This window comes from Sceloporus occidentalis, unplaced genomic scaffold, assembly GCF_023333645.1.
Source record: "Sceloporus occidentalis isolate IW3139 unplaced genomic scaffold, rSceOcc1.0.p SCAF_3, whole genome shotgun sequence".
NCBI lineage: Eukaryota > Metazoa > Chordata > Lepidosauria > Squamata > Phrynosomatidae > Sceloporus > Sceloporus occidentalis.
In genome coordinates, this window is record NW_028316983.1 from 203,335,228 (window position 1) to 203,356,928 (window position 21,701).

General features: G+C 39.1%; 1 protein-coding gene across 4 annotated transcripts in view; it reads left to right on the forward strand.

Annotated features, from left to right (window-relative positions):
* The window catches only part of LOC149317364 (sodium/potassium-transporting ATPase subunit beta-1-interacting protein 3), a 308,744-nt gene that overhangs the window by 139,655 nt on the left and 147,388 nt on the right, over positions 1–21,701 (forward strand). For all 4 annotated transcript variants that reach the window (XM_089518886.1, XM_089518885.1, XM_089518887.1 and 1 more), the window contains exon 2: positions 12,822–12,959. In XM_089518886.1, coding sequence (XP_089375012.1) covers positions 12,822–12,959 — 138 coding nt within the window. The remainder of the gene's footprint in view (positions 1–12,821; positions 12,960–21,701) is intronic.

A 21,701-nucleotide genomic window follows, 5' to 3' on the forward strand; every position in this document is an offset into this window, starting at 1 on the left:
CATTAATGAGTGCACTGCTGGGAAGGACTGGCTCCTGTGGATGAACAAGATTGCCATAGTACCATTAGACATTTGCCTTCTATGGAAGAGTGCCAACTCATTGACCATGGGCACTTCTGGATGAGTCTTTTATCCTTTGATTTCGTGTCCTGAAATTTGGCATTTGATAGGGACCAAAATCTTCATCCTCAGTTTGTAACCCTCCTGTCTTTGGACTGGTAGCATGTCAGAAATCAACACACATCTGGGATAGTACAGAAACATCTTTAAGTCTCTTAGCTTTTAAGGCCAGCTTGCTCTCCACATTTGAGAGCCTGGACAAAAGTCTACAGTAGGCTCTTTATGTGCTTACACATATCACCTTTTGCAGGTTTCTCTTGCTTCTTAAACTCCAGCACTCTTACCATCTCATCTTACTTCACCAATTTGCACCCATTTTTTCAGTCTGTGTAAAAGAGGTGGCTAAATTGAGATTATAAAATTTCAAACTAATAAATGAAAACAAACTTTTGAAGTGAGAATATATGTCATAATTGTCTTCACCACTGATGCCAGCATGGTGTAGCCATTAGAGTTTTGAACTTGCACTTGTCAAATCAATCCCCTCAGCTTGATCTATTTTGCTGAGTTGGTTTAAAGATAAGATGAGGAAGGGAAACCCATATTCAGTGTCTTAAACTCACTGAAGAAAAGATGGGATAGAAATGTTAAAAGAATAATTATTTTTATCTTTTGCTGATAATGTGCACTTTAAAAATTGTTTTTACTAACTGAAACTTCCTTGTCATATTCGCAGGATTGCTCAGGGGAAAACAATAATTGAAAAGAAACTGTATATTTTCTCGTCAGCCAGAATTTAAAACAAGCAAAAGAACAGCTGGAACAAGTTATAGCTCTGAGAATACTGCTGGGATGCATCATGGATAATTCTATTGAACATTATTCTGCTAAATAGCAATACCTATCCCCTCTAAACAATGAATGGTAGAATGCAACCATTGGGCTAATTGAGTGTGGATGGCTAGCTAATAGCAAGGAGCAGGGATATAATTGCTATATCCATGTTGAACAGAGCAGGATTCAAGGGAAGCTGATAATTAGAAAGAAGCATGCCTAAATCAACAGAACTCACTTGTAGAAATGCTAGAAGGCAGGCAAGAAAAGAGAGACAAAGAGGGGCCATATGCATGAAATAAGAACATTAGTAAGAATAATATTCCGCAAGAGAATATCCTAAAACTGAAAGGCCAAAAACTTATCAGGTCATGTTAAAGGTAGATTCCTTTAACATGTTACATCACACTGTAGTGTCTCAGTATAAGAGATAAGATCTAAGATATCCATCAGGAAGTGTTCTTAGGGTTGCCAGGTCAGCAGCAACAAATTCCCTGAGATGTCAGGGCCAAAAACTGAGACCAGGGTGTGAGGGCCCTTGTAATGTCACAAATGTGGAGCCTTTTGCTGACATTGGGTAAGTCCATATGACTTCATACAAAAGTTGGCACGCAGGATAGATAATGTGCCAAATGGAGAAATATCTTCCGTGTCCTCAGTCATACCACATTCAAGTAAGGTCAGTCTTTATTGTTCAAAGTTTTCTCCTTTTGCACTGATTTATTTCCAGTACTAAGAAAACTTCAAAATATAAAGGTGGTGTTAAACTTGAATAGATTGCAGTTTTTAACTATTTCCAATCCAGAGAGCTAGGTCCAACTTAGCCCTATTTAGAGTTGATGCCTTTAATTTTTAATGAGGTTTCTGGTTGCATTTTAAATTCAAAGAGGAAATTTTAAATTTGCTTGAAGCAGCCACATGCCATTTATTAGTAGAATTAAAGCTCTGTTTATTAATGCTTGCTCTTTGTCCTTAAAATAGGTTATGTGAGAGTAGCAGCACAGCATTTTATTCTGAGATGTGGTAAACTCTTCCTTGATCCAGTCACTGTTGAAATCCTCTTTATGTTTGATATTTCTCAACTACCGAAGTAACCAGATTAATATGCTAAGTCACTGATGCTTAGTAGAGTATTATATTAACGTAAGACCTTTCACTTCTTAGTTGGATAAATAAGCCTCTAATGCAATCAGTATTTGCACTTTGTGCTAAATATATTTGCGCTAGTCCTGCAACAGGCATTTATGTGTGTAAGGAGAAGCACTTGTTAGAACAGGAACTGTGCTTATAAATCAGATATACATCTGAATGAACTATCAAGTGAAAAGAAAATCTGTTCATGTAGTCTGATTTATTTATTATTTTAAACTGATTTTGTTGTAAGATGCCCTGATGTCTTCAGATGCATAGAGGCATTGTAACGGTAGTAAATAATTAAATGATATTTTATTTTGTAAACATCTCAGTGAGACTTTGGGTGCATCTACAGTGTAGAGGTAAAGCACTTTGGTACCAGTTTAAATGCTGTGGCTCCATCCTATGAAATCCTGGGCTTTGTAGTTTTTACAAGATCTTTAGACTTCTCTGCCAAAGACTGTTCATGCCTCACCAAACAACATTTTCTAGGATTCTGTAGGATGGAGCAATGACAGTTAAAACAGTGTCAAACTGCATTATTTCTACCGTGCAGATGAACCCTCTTCCTCAGAAGCTGGCCAAAAATACTTTTAAGTACAATAAATAAATCCTGCATGGCTCCCAAAGTTCCATGTTGTAACTGTTGCTTAAATTAATTTGGAAAACTTGTCTGTCTGTCTCTGTCTCTGTCTCTGTTTCTGTCTCTCTCTCTCTCTCTCTCTCACACACACACACACACACACACACACACAGAGAGAGAGAGAGAGAGAGAGAGAGAGAGAGAGAGAGAGAGAGAGAAAACACACCTCCTATGTTTCTCTCTTCTGTCCGAAAAGGAAACACACACATTCGGCCCTTCTTATACATGGATTTTTTTATACACGGATTCAAGCATACATGGTTTGAAAATGTTCAAAAAAAGTATAAATTTAAAATATCAAACCTTGATTTTCCATTTTCTATAAGGGACACCATTTTGCTATGTCATTATATTTAATGGGACTTGAGCATACATAGATTTTGTTATACATGGAGGATCTTGGAACCACACCCCAGCGTATAACAAGGGTCCACTGTATTTTCTTGCCTTAGTTGACAGCAGCAGCCAGTAGAAAGTTTGTGGAGTATTCTGAATATCTTTCAAAGCTGGAAGAAAAGATATTTTTGTAACCAAAGTTCTGTAAATGAAAAATTTTGCGGTACAAAGGACACATTGCACAGATCATTGCACTGCGCATAGATGTGTGCCTGCACCCATAAAATGAAAGGTCACTATATTTATTTTAAGCTTGTGAGACTTCAGCAGTAATTCAGTGAGTTGCAAGAAGACTGCGGTGAATGAATCTACATTCTGCAACTCTTTGCTGCTCCACCCCCCCCCACCCCCCCCCCACCCCCACATCTGATTCTGTCCCTGCTTCAATAAGCCAATATAGTAGTTCTTTAAAAAGAAAATCTCCGGACATATCTGTCTCCATGCCTGCTTTAAACTGGAACACAGCTAGTTCAGGAAATCCCAGGAAAAGAGAAATTCAGCATGTAATTTCATGTAGCATACATTATAAACAACTTTATTCACAGAAAATCAGTGGTGGTGGGATGGGTATCAGATGAGCAAATAATGTTTTTAAAAATGATCAGTTTTCTTGAAGATGTTCCCAACATTTGTTTGAATTCACATATTGCAATACCCACAAATTATTTTATGGGAGAAGGAAGAGGACATTCAAAATGGGCATAAACATATCCAGAGAACTGGCATTATCTCCCTCATTTATGATTGTACAAGCTATCGTGTTTAAGCAAAATTTACAGTAGGAGTATGCTTTGTTACTGTGGTATGAGTTTGCATAGATAAGAACAATTATTAAGAAGTTAAAGGCAAAAAGGGGTGAGAAAAGCACTTTTTGCAGCATTACTTTATACATAGACCTCAAATTTGGGTTGGAAAGCAATATTGTAGAGCATGAAACTTCTGTCCCCTTACTAATACTGTAATTGTTTTTTTAACTCTGTTGTGATCCTGCCTCGATCCATTGGGAGAGGCGGGAAGATATAAATAAAAACTATTATTATTGTTAATAATAATAATAATAATAATAATAATAATAAATAACCTAGAAAGAATTGTATTTTTAAAAAAATTCAGTTAGTCAGTCATCATATCTGAGTAATGGCCATTCAGCATATTCTGGTGTGAATGAAACAACTTACGTACAAAGATGCTCCATGCTCTAAAAAAAAGTGATGGTAGACACATTTTAGCAAGTATATCTTACACTATATCAAAATAGTTATATATTATACACAAACACATACAGTGTGCCCTTGTTTTACATGGGAGATCTGTTCCAGACTCCCCTGCGTAAAACAAAAAGTAATGGGGCTCATGCTCGTGGCGGCGCCGCAGATGCGCTACAGCCACACTTGCCATTGTTTCTTCTGGCAAATGGCACCGGAAGAAGTGGCGCTGCTTTCAGCATATGCTGAATTATGTGTATTATCCTTCACCAGATTGTGCCAGTGCCTGCAAATTTACAATGCTAGTACTGTAGTTGAAAAGTTTTATACAGTATACTTATATGAACACTTCATTAACTGTAGAAAGGCTCAAGGAGCTTAGGGTATTGTAGTTGTGTAAATATGAGTGTTGGTGTGGAATAGGTGGACTTGGATTTTGGAAATCCAGGTTTTACTACTAACTGAGCCATACATGTTTCCTCCCCCCCTCTCGGTTGGACTTAACCTCGTAGGATTCTTGTGAGGATAAAGGAGAAAGGAGAGCAGAGATGTAGCTATGTTGAGATAAGAGTGAACATGCCCCCCCATAAGATTTTAATTCCCTTTCCATTCAATTTTTTATCAGTTCCCACATTTCTACCACTGCAGAGAATGAAACATTGAACATTATTCACAACTAGAAATTTTATATTTGTTGTGTTCATGTTCCCTTGATAACCGTATTTGCTCTTTTTCTTTGGATACCTAAATTGTATTTCTAAATTTAGAGACATAGCCATGTTAGTCAGTATGCAAAGGGATCTTGCAGCACTTTTGAAACTGAGTGAAATAGGTTTTAGCATTAGCTTTTGTAGACTTGATTATCTTTCTCAGATACATGTAGCATGTATTTCTAACTGCTCAACTTAAATTTTAAGTTATTACAATGCTGGAAATTTGTAGACTGAAGGAAATTTCATTGAAGGGCTAAATTCTTATTTGTAGGGAGCAGTGCCCTCATTTGCCACACTCAGTGCAAGGGTGTGGTCAGCACCGGGTGACACCCAGAACAAGACTGATACCTAGTCAGGGTCTCCTACCACTGTGATCCTCCCGACTTCTTGTGGCAGCAGAGACCTCTTCATGAGAAGACCTCCAATACTACAGTAAAGGATTGGACCAAGCAACTCTCTCCCAGCTTGCTGCAATGGCTGAGGCCTCCTCATGAGATCTCTACTGCAGCAGCAAAGGAGAGGCCCCAGTGATCCTTTCTTGGCATGCAAAGGAGAGTACCCAGCACACCCTTCTGGCCACCACCTCCCGGCTGCTCCCCTGCACCGGGTGACACTACTGGAGGAAACATCACCAGTTATATCCCTGGCAGAAAGCCACATACTCTATCTTGAGCTTACTGCTATAAGTAAAGGTGGCATAAAAGTGTAAAAAACAAAGACACAATATATCTCGCCTCCAATGATACTGTTTTACCATAACAACCATTGATAACATGCCTGTTGTTTAGCACATAAAATTTTAATTACTTTATCAAACTACAAATCTCAGGATTTCATAGGACTATCATAGGGTGCATCTATGACACCACTCTAACTTCCATGGCTCCATCCCACAGAATCCTGGGGTTTGTAGTTTTGTGAGGCACCAACACTTTTTGGCAAAGACTGAAGACCTTGTAAAACAATAGAGCCAAGTATTCCATAGGATGGAGCTACAGTGCTTAAAGTGGTGTCAAACTGTGTTATTTCTACAGTGTAAATGCACCCATAGTTAAATCTAGATGTAGAACTGACTACTGTATATACTCATGTATACGTCTAGAAATTTAGGTCAAAAAATTAACCCAAAAAACTGAGTTGACTTATCCACAGGTCAATGTAAGTACTGTACAGTACTTTAATTCTTATTTAAAAGAAGGAACCATCCCCTGGTGAAAAGCAAGAGTATAATCGGTCCTGGAAGCACTGAACCCTTCTAGTCTCTCATCCATCCAGCTTTAAAAGTGAACACAAAGAGTTGTGTCTGCTGCATTTTTGCAAGTTCTTTGACATTGTTTTGCTTCATCCTTTAGATTCTTTGCTGTATGCCACTAAGTTTTACCCGTGACTTATCTACGTGTCATAGCAAAATCCATAATTTTGGCCCCCAAACTTGCCCCCGATTTATACATGTGGTCAACTTATAGTCTAGTATATACGGTAGTTAAAATCAACTTTATTATGAATTAAATTGTAAATTTTCTAACAAAAGGGGGCACCATAATTAATTTTAAAAGCTTAATAGACTGATTTCTGATGAAATTTCAGAATTAACGCAATCCAAGATTTCAATTAATGCAGTTAATCAATCACCTATGAGACTGTGCTAACATTTTATATTTTCCAGCTGATTCTAGTAATGGATTTTTGTACACCACTTACTGGTTTTCATTAGTCTACAGGTTTGAGAATTTCAAGGTTTGAAATCATGCTTGGAACTTCTTTCTTGGGCACTGCATAGAGGAAGGCTCCTCTTCTGCCCCAGAGGCAGTTTTGAAGCTCTTACCCTGGGATCCACACGCCAACTAGGACGTTTTATTAAAGAGTGAGCCTAAAGAAAAATTGCACAATAGGCATTCATTTTGTGGAATACATTTCCTTGCTGAAAAATATGTAAAAGTTGGGGGCTTGCAGTCTCCAGGCCCTCTGGATCTTTTATAGTACATTTAATATTTTATTTCATTTATATTCCACCTTTGTGCCATAAAATTGCACTCAAGATGAATAACCACAATAAAGTCCAATAAAATAAACAGAGGTAAATGGAACAGATCAAAACACAACACAGAACATAGCAATAAAAAGCACCTGACTAGTCACAACCTCCTTCAACAGCAATCTGGTTTAAATGCCAATGATATGTACTACTAGTAGTAATAATAGGTCTTTGCCTGACAGTGGCCAGACAATGAAGAAGGGGCTATCCCACCTCTTGAGTAAGTCTTATTTTCTCTCCAAGGGCAGTGGGAACAGAAAAAGAGCCTTTGCTGAAGACATTAAAACCTGGGTAAACCTGTCTGCAAGAATAGTATAGCCCTAAATCATATAGGGCTTAATCAGTAAAAAAAAAAAAAAAAAAAAAAGTACACTAATAAACTGATAGCCAGTGGAATTATTATAGCAAAGGATTCATGTGTTCCCTGTGACTGGATATGATTAATAATCTGACAATATCACATTCTAGAGTGTGGTTCCATCCAGTACAGATATAATCTATTCCTTGATTTGTATTTCAAGTAACTATGATCACATCTCTGGCCTGAATTAAGTGTCAAGTTTATTCATCCCCATCCTATGCATTGCCAGCAGAAGGTATATCCATACTGCAGAAATAAGGCAGTTTGACACCACTTTAAATGCCATGAATCCTGTGATTTGTAGTTTGTTGAGGTACCAGAGATCTCTGTCAGACCAGGCTAACTACCTCACTAAACTGTGAGGTAGGTTTGTCTTATGGTCAGCATAGGTTGGAAATGACTTGAAGACACACAACAACAAATTAGTAAGCATCAGAGCAATTTAAAGGACTGAGTAGAAGAAATGTGAATTTACACCCTTCCTAAAAACAATGAAAATGGGAACTGATTACAGCTCTGGAGGGAGTGCAGTCCACAATTTGGTGGTAACATAGGCCAAAGCTCTCTTCAGTCTTCCCATTAAGTGAGTCTCTCTATGTAGTGCTAAGACATCATATCAAATGGCAAAAATCAAGGTTTGCTTTTTGGAATTTTTTGTTATTGCTGAATATTTTCAAGCTCACTCATTATGTTTATTTATTCCATTTCACTGTCTGTAGTTTCTCTTGATTCATGCATCTCCCATTCCATGTTCATAAAATGTGTTGTGCATCTTTGGATTTTCCTTTTCCCTCCAAGTGCATCAACAGCTGAATGTCATTTTGGCTTGAATCCAGTTGCGTCATTAGCCACAGCCCTATTCATAGTTGTCCCAGTAGCTTGTTTGGTGCCATCCAACCTGGAGTTTCATCTTCAGGCTCTATCTCTTGTTTTATTTTGGATTGTCATATCATAGGGTTTTCATGGTAAAAGACATTCAAAAGAGGTTTACCATACCTCCTTCTATGCAGTACTAACAAGTGTTAGCTATGGTGCTACTGCCATTGTCTGTGAGAGATCCTCTGCCAATGACACCCCTCTCATTACTGCTACTTGTTTAGCTGTTTGGCACATTTAGTCCAACTCATCAGCAAGAAGCTGTCTAACATGGGAATCCATTACTGTCAACATAGCCTCCTACCTCACAGTCCCACAACTGTGAAAAGGTAGTTCCATTGGTAGGTCTGGGAACATACTGATAGAGAAGCTCAGCAACCTTTTTACCTGCACTTGGTGAACTGGCACTACTGCAGTTACCTGTTGTGACAGAAGCTGCATAGATTTCAGAGCTTGGTTTTGTCGTTTTTAGTAATTTCACACTTGACCTACCTGTCACTGATCAACATGGCAGTAGAGATTTGTCATATCCTTGTGTGTGTGCAATTCACACTTTTTTCCCCTTGAAGGCATTCCTTTTAACTTGACAGAAAGAAGGTATCTAAAGAATTGAACATGTAAAGCCTTCAGAGATCCTGTAAACATTTGCATCTTTGTTTTATTAACATTAACATTAATCTCTCCATCCTGCCAAAAAAAGTTACAAGATGTTGTCAGCTGTGGTCTATCACAGTCTACCACAACTGCATGACTGTGAAATTTAGAACCTGAAACTTTGTACATCTCATGCTTATTTTATTTTAGATATTATTTAATTTTTATAACCTGTATTGCCACATTGACTTACTACCTGATAAATTCTGTTGCTCATGAGTAAATAGGCTCCTCAGGAACAGTGATCTCCTGAGGGGCAAGAAGCATGGAGATTTAATATAGATGTTTGCAATCACTTTGGTGAAGTTCAGGGTGGGGCGGGGTGGGGAGGGACCAGGCTACTTCTCACTGTTCAAATAATACAGGATATCACCTCTGTGTAACGAAGAAACCTGTGTAACTCTGCAGACTGTGAAGAAAACTAATTCTGAATGGGGAACTAGTACTGTAAAGGAGAAGTGCTGATCAGCTTGCTTCTGACTTACGACTATACATAATTTGCAAAGCAAGCAAATGATTTGTATAAAATGCAAATGTAGCAGTGTAAATTTGGGGATCATAAGTCTCCTCTGACTTTCAAGAGGGTCCTATTTGCATCCTACAGAGATGGCACAGGGCATTCAGCCCACCAACCTTTTCTGGCATATCAGCAACTTCCCAGGAGCCCAGATGACTAGCATGGACTCCTCATTACATTTCTCCTAGATAGCCAGTTAAGGGGTGGGCTTTTCAGCAGGCAGAGCAAAGACTAGAAGTGTTCTCTCTGTGTCAACTGCAGTAGGGGGCATATTACTGTCCTCTGGCTGCTGCACCATCCAATTAATACTCTAGAATATGCCAAACCTGACAGAGGGAGACCTCATAATGTTGTGGAGGAAAGTTAGTGGAATGGAAAACTGACCAAGCACCAAGGTGGATGTGTGGGGAAAAAATAATAAAAAGAGTTGAGGAGAATAAAAGGTAGTGGGGGAGGATTTTCTAATCCATGTGAAAATGAACAGTCCTAGGTTGGAGAGAGACCAGTGAGAAAGAAAAGAAGCAGAGGGAAAATAACAGATATCACACTGGGGTGGGATAATGAGTTTTGAGCCCAGATGAAGCTGGTTGCTTTCACTAATAACATTCAGATCAAATAATTGCAGTTAAAACATAAATATCGAGACAGACCCCCTGACACATACTATATCATGCAAACAGCTACTGCCCCCCCTAAATGTGTCATTTGAGTATATGTACTGTGTGACAGTAATGCCAATCTAAAGTTCTTTCAAGCTGCTTCATTTTCTTTTTGTTTCCTTGATGCATTAGGAGTTTAGCATATTGCTGGCAAAGTCATAGAACAAGTGTTCTTGAAATCAGACTCTTAATAACACCACTATGATTAAATGTTTATTATGTAGCAAGCGTAGATTGGATTTGGAAACATTTTTACTATCTTAAATTCTAACAGATATTGCAGAACAAGAGTATGGCTAATTGAAAGTGCGTTATTTCATTTGGACTCATAAGAGGAAACACAGTTTATTAAATATTTCTTCTGAAAACAACCAGTGTATTCTAACAGCCAATTTCTTAAGTGAATGACCTACTTGTTTGAATACTAGCTGAGACTTAGTATAACATTTGTAGCTATTATCTATGCATGCTCTCTCCATTTCTGTATCTGCATTTTATTCCCTAGAAATCCCATAAGCATAATAAATTAGGCTGAAAAAAACACACATATGTTTTCTTGATTTTTCTATTAACTCATTACAGCAGCACATATATTATTTAGTAAGGGGGAAATTAGTAGTTCATGAAGGCTACAAAAATGTATCAGCTGTGGACCACTGGATAGGCATGAGAGCATTGCCCTGTATATATAAGAGTCCCTTCTACACTGCTTCCACGATATGGGCCTTTAGCAGTCTAAAGTGACATTTAATTTTATCATCCTGAATTGCAGTTTTGAAATTATTGGCAGACAAAGAATTACAATTTGTATTCAGTTTTAAAATATAATTTGCACTCTTCTTTTACCTGGGTGCCTGCAGTGCCGGCCTTCCTTCTGTTGTTTATGTTGGACAATCTGTGGCTGTCTCAGCTCATGAGGAGGAGCTTTGTCCAACTGGCATGGGAAATGAAACAAATGTATTATTATCTGAGCACAAGGAGGTGTCTTATGCCTCCGTGAATGAGCTTTGGTTATCACCTTTAAAACCCTAAATGGCTTGGGCCCAACCTATCTTCGGGACCACCTCCTTCTGTACAATCCACCCCGCACACTCAGGTCCTCTGGGAGGAATTTGTTGCAATCGAGGAAAACTAGATTGTCTGCAACTGCTCAGAGGACCTTTTTGGCAACTGCTCCCAGATTATGGAACGGCCTGCCAGGTGAGATCCATCATATAACCACCTTAAACAGCTTCAAAAAAGCTGTTAAGACAGATCTCTTCTGGCAGGCCTTTCCTGAATAGATACCCAGCCACCAAAAAGAAAACCTAACTGTTGGACCCTGATTTTTTTGATGCAGTCACTTTTGTTTGTTGTTATTATTTTAAGATATGGTTAATTGTATTTTAAAGGGACTGTATATTTTAATGGACTGTATATTTTAATGTTGTAATAAATTTTATTATTATACAACTGTTCACACAAATGGGAGTTGAATGAGCATAGTCACCCAATTGGATCCTAGTTCCACTCAACAGGAGGCAGGGACGTAGCCAGGATTTTGGGAAGGGGGTGGGGGTTCCAAACTAAGTGCCACCATTATAATGGGGCTTGGGCATGGTGGTGCGGCAGCACACACCATTGATTGTATCTAATGGAAGGGGGGGGGGTTCCGGATCCCACGGAACCACCCTTAGCTATGTCCCTGCAGCAGGGCATGTGTCAGGGGCTCGATGTGTGCCTCTGTGTGTGTGTGTTGGAAGTGTTGCCTTTCTTACCTCCATGCAATGCAATTAATTTGGAAAATGCTATTAAATTAGTAAATTGACACTTCTTCACCCATATAGCTGTGTCATCCACACTAGTAGAGATGGGAAAGAATGTGATTTCTACCAGGAAAATGCACAATACCATATGAGGTGTGAAAAACTCATTTTACACTTCTACTATTAGCTTGCAAGGACAATGGTTGTGTATCACACAGTTCTAATAACTGGATATCCATAATCAGATTTGGTTTGGGCTTGTGCAGACAAGGAAGTAGACTTCTGCATTTTGCATTGTACCTGTTTGACTAGTTTCCACTGGTTGGGAGTGAAAGAAATTATGCTGTCTTCTTCTTTCTTCTTGCTATTCTCCTTGCTATTTATTGTTATTGTGAATTGTTATGTTATTTTTCATTTTATTGTTATTGCTATGTATTTTTCTTACTGTTGTAACCTGCCCTTGGATTCTTCATGATTAGGTGGGCAATAAATAAATAAATAAATAAATGGTTACATTTCAAGAACATTAACAAAAAATACTCCCTGATTTCACTCAGATTTCAGAAGTCACAGCAATGAACCAATGTGCACAAGCAGCATATGTATTTGAGGAAGTCTTATCAGAAATCCTGAGTACCAGTGAATCTTATGAAGGGGGATTTTATTTTTAAAATGTTAATAAACAGTAGTACTCAGCATATGATGTCTTGATATGACATGCCCTCTTTTCAATAACAAGTTAAGTCTCAGCTTTGTTTTCTCATTTGCTGAGCATTAGTTTCCAAACATCCATGTTAAAGATAATGTCAGTTTTACATCTGTGAATAATAAGACAAATTCCTAAGATAAAAAAAAAGGAATGGATATTTGCCAATCTTAATAAAAAAAGGATCACCACTTGGTATTCAGAATGATCCTTTTTTCCCTTGAATAAGTGGTTGATTCAATCCTAATTAAAATATTTTTATTTTCTGTTTGCTTTCTTACAGTTAGCTGCACTAGAGAGACAGATCTTTGACTTTCTTGGATTCCAGTGGGCTCCTATCCTTGGTAATTTCCTGCACATAATAATTGTCATTTTGGGTTTGTTTGGAACTATACAATACAGACCTCGATATATAGTTGTGGTAAGTTTTGGTTTCATTGATGTTTTGTTTTCAGAATTGGTTATAATACTTAATATTATTTCTTTTATACTTGAAAACTTTTAAATCATTGCAGTCTTCTGTTGTTCAGTTTTCCAATATTTGTACATATAAATACTGACCTACCAGAAACAGAGTTTGTAGTACATTTTGTTGCAGAATTAATACAGAACTAAAACTCCAAGGTGTGCATTTTACAGCATTGTCACTGGAAGAGTTGTGGGGGAGACTCCTTAAATTTCAGCCATTTGCCATGTACAGAATTTTATTTTTAACAGACAAAAACTTTCCAAATAAAATGGGATATTCATTTGCCATTTGGGTACTTTTTGTCTGACATTGTGTAGTATTTTGTGGTCAACGCATGAACCTGGTGTGAGAGCTTAGAGGAAAGATCGCTCTTCTTTCATCTTAAAATGCTTAAAGCAATTGCACATTCACTTGATCCTATCCAGGAAGGGCCAAGCAGAAATACTGATGTCATCAGAAACTGAGATGGAAAGACCAAGTGCAGACATCCACACAGAATTCACTGTAAACAGCCAGAAGCATTATTTGAGAATACTCAAGGTAAAAGAAGGATGCAGAGAGAAAAACAGTGTGAAAAACCTTTGAACTACTCCTCATAGAAAACATTCTTTACCACATGATCCATGAAAGAAATATCCAGGGCATGGAATGAGAGGAACTTCTCTGAATTCAAGATGTAGAAGCTGTTTGTCATCACTGAGCTAAAGGCATGCATTGGCGTGCTGTTCCTGGCAGGGGTACAGCATGGACAATACAAAACGTGGGAAGAACTGTAGCATCCATTCTCAAAGCATTGCCACTTCAAAGTAGTGATGCACCAACAGAGTTTGATAACAGGAAAACCTGAATCATGTGCAGGGCAACTGATAAACTTTCAGAACAAGTGGGCTATGTTTATTCTATATCAGTAAATGTATTACACACTGGGATGGGGATAGAGATCTAGTAATAGAAAAACAGCTGGTAAGTTGAGAACTAAATGTCCATTCCAGGGGACAAGTAAAATAGGAACATATGACATAAAAGTACAATGCTACTGCACTGTTAAGACATCATAATCTTCTAAAGGGAGACATTTTTCTGGGTATACAACCTTTTACCATGGAAAATTTTGCTTGTGGAAGATAGCTTTGCAGCTTAAAATTGGCAGAATGTCTGCCAACTAAAGACTTGCTCTATGATGATACCATCAAACAGACGAAACCACATCCACCCACCCAATGCAGTAGGACAGTGGACAGGACTCACTGTTGTAAGCCTTGTAGAAGAAAACTCTGACTCAAACAACCAATAAAACCCCTTGAATCATAGAACCGTGTATGTCCAAGAACAAGAGGGGGTTAATATTCCCCTACTGGGAGAAGGCATTGCACTAATGTAAGATTAACAAAGGGGAATAGGGTGCCAGCAATGTTCTGCTGTGCAAATAGTAGCCCACTTGATCTCACAATCCCTAAGTATTCTACTACTTGTGCAAATGATTGTGATAATGGTCACACAGCAATATTTGGTTTGCACAGCAATGTTTTGTACAATTTGGTTGTGTCAGCTGGTTCAATCCATTTTAATTCAATGGCCGAAAATGAATTAATAATTAAAAAACAACTAGTATTACCTTGATGGGACTACTAAAATGGAACAGGTATACTTCAAAACAAACCTTATATTTACCTTAGGCTATTAGGTTTTCTATAGATCACATTAGATTAATTCTTATCTTTTGCCCAATAATTAACATAATTTCATAATTATCTCAGTGCAGGGATTTCTTCACTAAACAATTGTTAGAGGGCAAAAAAGTAATATACACCATAATGGAAGCAGCATGATTTGCTCTGAAGTAAAAATTAATTGTCGATTAATCATATAATTATTTTGATAAAATGATTAACCTGATGGATAATGTTAGATTTCAGTTTTTCACAGTTTTCAAATCTGTTGTATTATGACATAATTTACATATAAATATACATATTTTCAGAGAGAGAGCGAGAGAGAGATGGATTACACATTATCATGAGTAATTTTTTTTAAGTTTAGGGTTAGAACATGAAAAAAATCTATTTCTTGTTTCAGACCATGCAGAATAGCGATTTCTACCAACAGGTACTGGAAGAGGAATGCAATTGGATTTTTAGTAATATTTTAAAGATTTTAATCAGTGCAATTACAAATATTTTTTAAAAAAACATCAGCAATATTATATGCCACTTAGTTGAGGACAAATGTATTCTAGTTTTCTAGCAGAAATATGGAAATGCTAAGTCTCATATGCTATTTATTTATTTTGAGGGATTATGATATGTTAAACAGTTTTAGGAAAGAAATATTGGATAGAATTCATTAAATATCAGAACAGTGACCTACTCCAGATACTATGAAAAATCTGTTAAAATATTTAAAGGTACAAATCCAGCTAGAGGATAGCCAATAGACAGTGATTCTGTTGTGACTGTCACAAAAAATTGGAAGCTTTCTGAGGTTTAAATGCAATGTTGCATTGTAACTTTGGAATACAGTAGCATTGCAAAAGAACTTTCTCCCTCCCTTCCACCCTGTAACTTTCAGTGGTACTCAAAATCTGGTTCCTGGATGTTTCCCAACTTCAGTGAGGCTGCGTGGGGCTCTAGTGGGAAGGGGAGATGGCTCAGCACATATCTCCCATTGGATTTAAGTGTGACAGTCCTCTATTAGCTGATCAGGTAAGGAGCAGCTTAAACTGAAATGCACCTTAAAGGTCAAGAGAACACACTCACAAAGAAGTCCATAGAAAAATTATCTCTTTTCATGAACTTTTGAAATATTAAATATCATGATAATTTCCCCTTCTCTCCCCCCCTCCCCCCGGATCTATTGTAAGGTCATTGAACTTCAGTTACTGTTGTTGTGTGCCTTCAAGTCATTTGTGACTTATGGTGACCCTAAGTTGAACATATCACGAGGTTTTCTTGGTAAGGTTTGTTCAGAGGGTATTTGCCTTTGACTTACTCTGAGACTGACAGACTGTGGCTTGTCCAAGGCCACCAGTGGGTTTCCATGGCCAAGTGGGGATTTGAACCAGAGTAATCAAACCATTACATGACACTTTGCTCTAACTGCGTTTTTTTATAATAATAATAAAAAATAATATTTTTCCTTTGGCAACTCTCTGTTAAAAAGATGAGAACTTCACAGAATTGTAATTAGGATTCAATTAGGCCATTCTACTTACAGAACTGCTTGGATCAATGGAACTAGGAATGGCAAAATTCATCTTCCCTCATATAACCTACAGCCAGCCTTTCTTATACACGGATTTTTTATACACTGATTCAAGCATACATGGTTTGAAAATGTTCAAAAAAGGTAAAAATTTCAAATATCAAACCTTGATTTTCTTTTTTTTATAAGGAACACCATTTTTCTATGTCACTATATTTGGCTTGAACATGCACGGATTTTGTTATGCACAGGGGATCTTGGAACCAAACCACAGCAACGTAGAGGGAAATTAACTAAGGAGCAAAGTAGATGGGGCAGTAGGAGGAGCCAGAGGTCCATAGCAACCAGACACTGCAGTCCCAAGGCCCCTACTGCAAAAATCTATTGTATTATGACATAATTTACATATAAGCAGTAAGAAACAGCTTCTTTTATGGCTGGTTTTGGACTGTTTTGGCAGCTCCAGCATGGGCTCTGTATAGCCTCTGAGCAATCCAGGGGTGTGTGTCATGTACCTCCCCCCCAATTGGCCCAACAGCAGCCCTTTTGGGCCATCTGTTTGAGGCTAGAGTCATGTTGTGGTCGTATGTGTCCGTTAGCATGGCATTGTATTTAGGGCTGCTTTGCACTGCAGGAATAATGCAGTTTGATATTGCTTTAACTGCCATGGCTCAATGCTGTGGAATTCTGGGATTTGTAGTGTTGTGTAGTTTTAGCCTTCGCTGTCAGAAAACTCTGGTGTCAAGCAAATTACAAATCCCAGGATGCTATAGCATAGAGCCACGGCAGTTTAAGTGGTGTCAAACTGCATTATTTCTGCAGTGTGGATGCAGCCTACACTTTTAGTTCTGTGCTCTGTGGATGTTTGGATCATCCTTAAGCACCACTTATGCAGGCTCATAATCTCTTTATGTCAAACCCTGCTCCAGGCCATCCTAAAGGACTGCAAAATAGAAACAGGGAAGATAAGAATGTAAGGTCTTTAATTTTGAGCTCCCAAATTACTCTAAGTCAAACATTTAGAGAGATTTTGTGCTCTATTTTCATTTCACTTCAAATAATCTTGTTAATTAGCTGACATAATATTTGCTCAGGTACAGAGTACCATAAATTAATTCCCTTCACTTCAGAATGAGGCCAACCAGCCTGAGTTTCTGGAGGGACACAGAATGGAAAAACTGATCTTTCTATGTTTTTAATTCTAATTCTTTACAAAGCCAAGGATGTGGTTAACACTTTATAAGAGGTAACTGTAGCTCTGTTCAGGCATTCTAAATATTTTAAGTAAATATGCCAAAAGGAAAGGAATGTCATTCTTGTTACATGGAAATTAAGTCTGTAATGGGAAGCCTTATGTATATATGCAGCCTCTCCAGGTGATTCTCAACCCTTCTTTTTCCAGCCTGCAGAACCATGTGGATATCTTCCACACATAGAAGAGACTCTGCCCTTCAGATTTTGTCTGTAAGGAGGAAACATTACAGGAGAATGAATATATGCAATCCCCATTCTTGGGCTGGAATTTATATATTGAGTCAATATATAGATAAACCCTCTTAAATTAATGGGTCTCCTCTAGTGCAGAGAAACAATAAATAATCAGGATTTTAGCCTTTATATAATATGTGGATAAGGTGTGTATCTCCTTTAAAGCTCTACAGAGTTATGAAAAGCATTGTCAATAATGGCTCCACAGCCTGTGTGTACGTGCCTAAATTCAATTGCTAGTCCAAACTAGAATAGCTACATTAGTGGAATAGAATAAAACTCTATGTTCCTATAACAAAGAGTCTAATTACAATTTACAGCAATGCTTCTCAAGCTTTGGGAACATACATTTCAGAATGGCTAGTCCAAATGATCTGTAGTTGTCTCCTACTTGCTTTACCCTACAATCTCTCTTTCTGGCTGCAGTGCAAAATCCCTCTGCATATCATGTGGATCTATACTAGGCTGAGCCATGTAAATACTCTCTCACACAAGTTAATGAAAAGACTCTAAAACTGCCTCACACTGCCATTCTGTACTTTGTGGCAGGCAGGTAAGATTACAGACAAGTCTGGCTACTGGTGGCTTGAACATTGGACTATGTTGACTGGTTTAGAAATCTTACTTGTCTGGCAGATCTTTTGCAGTAGTTGCAGGTGGTCAGACTTCTTCACCTGTTCCCTTCTTCACCTGTTCCCTTATCTGTTGGAGTTCCCCAGGGCTCTGTTCTGGGTCCCCTTCTGTTTTCTCTCTACACACTGTCCTTTGGAAAACTCATTAGCTCTTTTGGTTTTTCCTACCATCTGCATGCCGATGACACTCAGTTGTATCTTTCCACCCCCGACCTTTCTCCAAGGCTTGAACAGCAAGTTTCGTCTTGTCTCACAGCTGTCTCGCAGTGGATGCACCATCGGCGTTTGAAACTCAACATGTCCAAGACGGAGCTTCTTGTCTTTCCTCCTAAGCCCACCCTTCAACACTCCTTTTCTGTCTCTGTGGACAACATTTCTATTCAACCAGTCCAAGCAAGCCCGCAGTCTTGGTTTTATCTTTGATTCTTCTCTGTCATGTATCTCTCAGATCCAGACCACAGCCAAGGCTTGTAGATTCTTTTTGTACAATATTGCCAAAATTCGACCATTTCTCTCTGCCTCTACTGCCAAGATCCTGGTCCATGCCCTAGTGGTCTCACGACTCGATTACTGTAACGTCCTCCTGGCTGGGCTTCCTCTTTCTCACCTGCATCCTTTAAACTCTGTCCAGCATTCAGCTGCACACATTATCACTTCCACCCACCGCTCTGACCACATCTCTCCTGTGTTGGCATCCCTTCACTGGCTCCCCCTCCCTTTCCGCATTCAGTATAAGCTCCTGCTGTCAACATTTAAAGCCCCCCATGGACTGGCCCCTCCGTACTTATCAGACCTTCTTTCTCCTCACCTTCCCACCAGGGCCCTCCATTCTGGTAGTCAAGGCCTGCTGTCACAGCCCAGGATTTCCTCTGCCCCATCCCAGATTCGCCCCTTTTCACTCGCTGCCCCTCATTCCTGGAACCTTCTTCCCCCGCGAGCAAGCGCCATCACTTCTTTAACCAGCTTCAAAATGGAGCTGAAGACCATCCTGTTCAGAGAAGCGTTCCCAGGCATTGCATAATTGTCACTTGCTATTTGATGTTCTTTTGTTGTCTGTTTTATTGAATCACTTCCTGTATTGCTATGTATTTTATATGTATTATCCTACTAAAGAGGCCCCCTCCCCACCATCTTTCCCTTCTCCTTTTCTGTCATGTCTTTTTACATTGTAAGCCCGAGGGCAGGGAACCGTCCAATTAAAAAGATTGTATGTACAGTGCTGTGTAAATTTACAGCACTTTATAAATAAAGCTTAATAATAATAATAATATGACCCTGGAGACCAGGGTTCAATTCCCAGCTCAATCATGAAACTCATTGGGTGACCTTGGACAAATCACACTTTCTTAGCCTTGGAGGATGGTGACGGCAAACTCCTTATGATGAAACTGGCTAAGAAAAACCCCATGATAGAGTCGCCATAGGATTCTGTGGAAAAAACTGGAAGGCATACACCACAACCATCTGGCTACAACCCCACAGTCAGAGACAAAGTGATGACACTAGTGCTGAGATCTCCTGGGATCCTCCAGGGGTCTCAATATTGCTGTGATCATTTCATGTCTGGTTATATGTACACAGATGCTTCTGCAATTCTGCTTGCTTGCCACAAAGCCAGAATGGCTTTGTGAGATGGCTTCAACTGCTTTTCAGGAAGTCAGGATAAGGGGCTTTGGATGCTGTGGAGGAAGAAAGAGAACACTAACCCCCATAGCACCCCAAAGAGGAGAACAACTTATATAAGGGAAATATTCCTCATAATCTTTATTAGGTTAATTTAAAAAATGACAAAAACTTTTTACAAATGCTTGACATATATGTACATACACAGATAATTAAAACTGATTTCCTGCTCTCTTCACATTAGCATTACATGACATATTAAATTATTCTTTCTTCCAGCAAATCACAAAATATTATATAAATACTTCTACTTATATTTTAAAATCCAAAAACAATTAGTTCTCAAAACCTACCAGTATTATTTTTTTTTCATATGAAATTCAAATCCACAAATCTGTCTTCTGACTTGTCTCTTAATAAAATAGTTAACTTCTGCTAAATCAAACATCGTCACCAGCCAGTCTTCTACTGTCAGAATCACAACATTGGAAAGCTGGTTCAACAGATGGAGGCCTTTCAGGGCTTGGATGAGCCAGTACTTTGACAATATACTATATCCATTGATGCCCCCTTGTCATGGGGGAGAGGGTTGCGTACCCTAATGAAATTGTGAGCTATGCTGGCGGTGGTATAATAGCCACTGGTAGGGCCTCCCATGCCAGACAGGTCACAACCAAAGGGTTTGACCAAGAGTGCCAAAGGGCAGGGTGGGCAACCATCCTTGGAGAAGGAAAACTCTAATCCCAAACCCGGGCAGATGGTGCTCGTCTAACCCTGTAAGGCCATCTAAGAAAAGGAAACTTTAATCAAACCTACGACCCGAGGACCTCACTGCCACTGTCCATGCTTGTCAAGGCCTCAGCAGACGAACCTCTGGTTTAAAGGGTGAGGCCAGTTCTGTGCACGCTGCGCCCCACCAGGAAAATCCATTGCACAGGCTCGAAGGATACATCCAACTTCCGAAAAAGCCCTGTAGTGATAGGCAGGAGGGACAAAATGGCAGGTGTAAAGATGGAAGCCGCAGACGCAACCCTGCATGCAGGTGCTTCAGGACTTTGGTCGCTTGAGATTGACCCGGGGATGACAGTCTTGTTCGGCAGCAACCTGTCAACCAAGCAGCCTTTTTAAAGGAGAGCACTGCTTGCTCCATATGGAGAGGGGCCTAGAAAAGGTGACCTAATGAAAGCTCATCCCCATCTACCCGGTTGGCTAGCTGCGGCCAACGGGCATCTTCTGATGCAGTCAAAAAAAGACAAAGAAACAAAGGCATACACCAGCCTCCAAAGGTGCAAAGAGACTAACGCTTGCATGCTGGAACATCAGAACCATGCCAAATTCTGCAGATAGTGGACGTCCTGAGCACCGTTCTGCTTTAATAGCCCACAAACTGTCATGACTTAACATTAGTAAGCGTGGGATGAGTCCTTCCTGAATCTTCATTTGCGAAAAAAAGCCAGAGATATCCATGTGATTCTTCACTGTGCTATTACTTGCAAATGAAACAAATGTTCATTCATCTGTTTAATGTGCAGGGCCAGCCTGTGGGGGGGGAGGGGTATGCATATCCCTCTGCTGTGACCATGAGTGCTTCTGCTTATACCTCTGCTGCCACCAAATGTGTGGTATTCTATGTATCCCAACCACTGCTGCCAAATGTAAAGTCTATCCTTTATCCCTACTTCTGCCACCAATGTGAGGACCTCCTCCAGTCCCACTGCTATAACCACCAACTGGGAGACCTCATAGATGC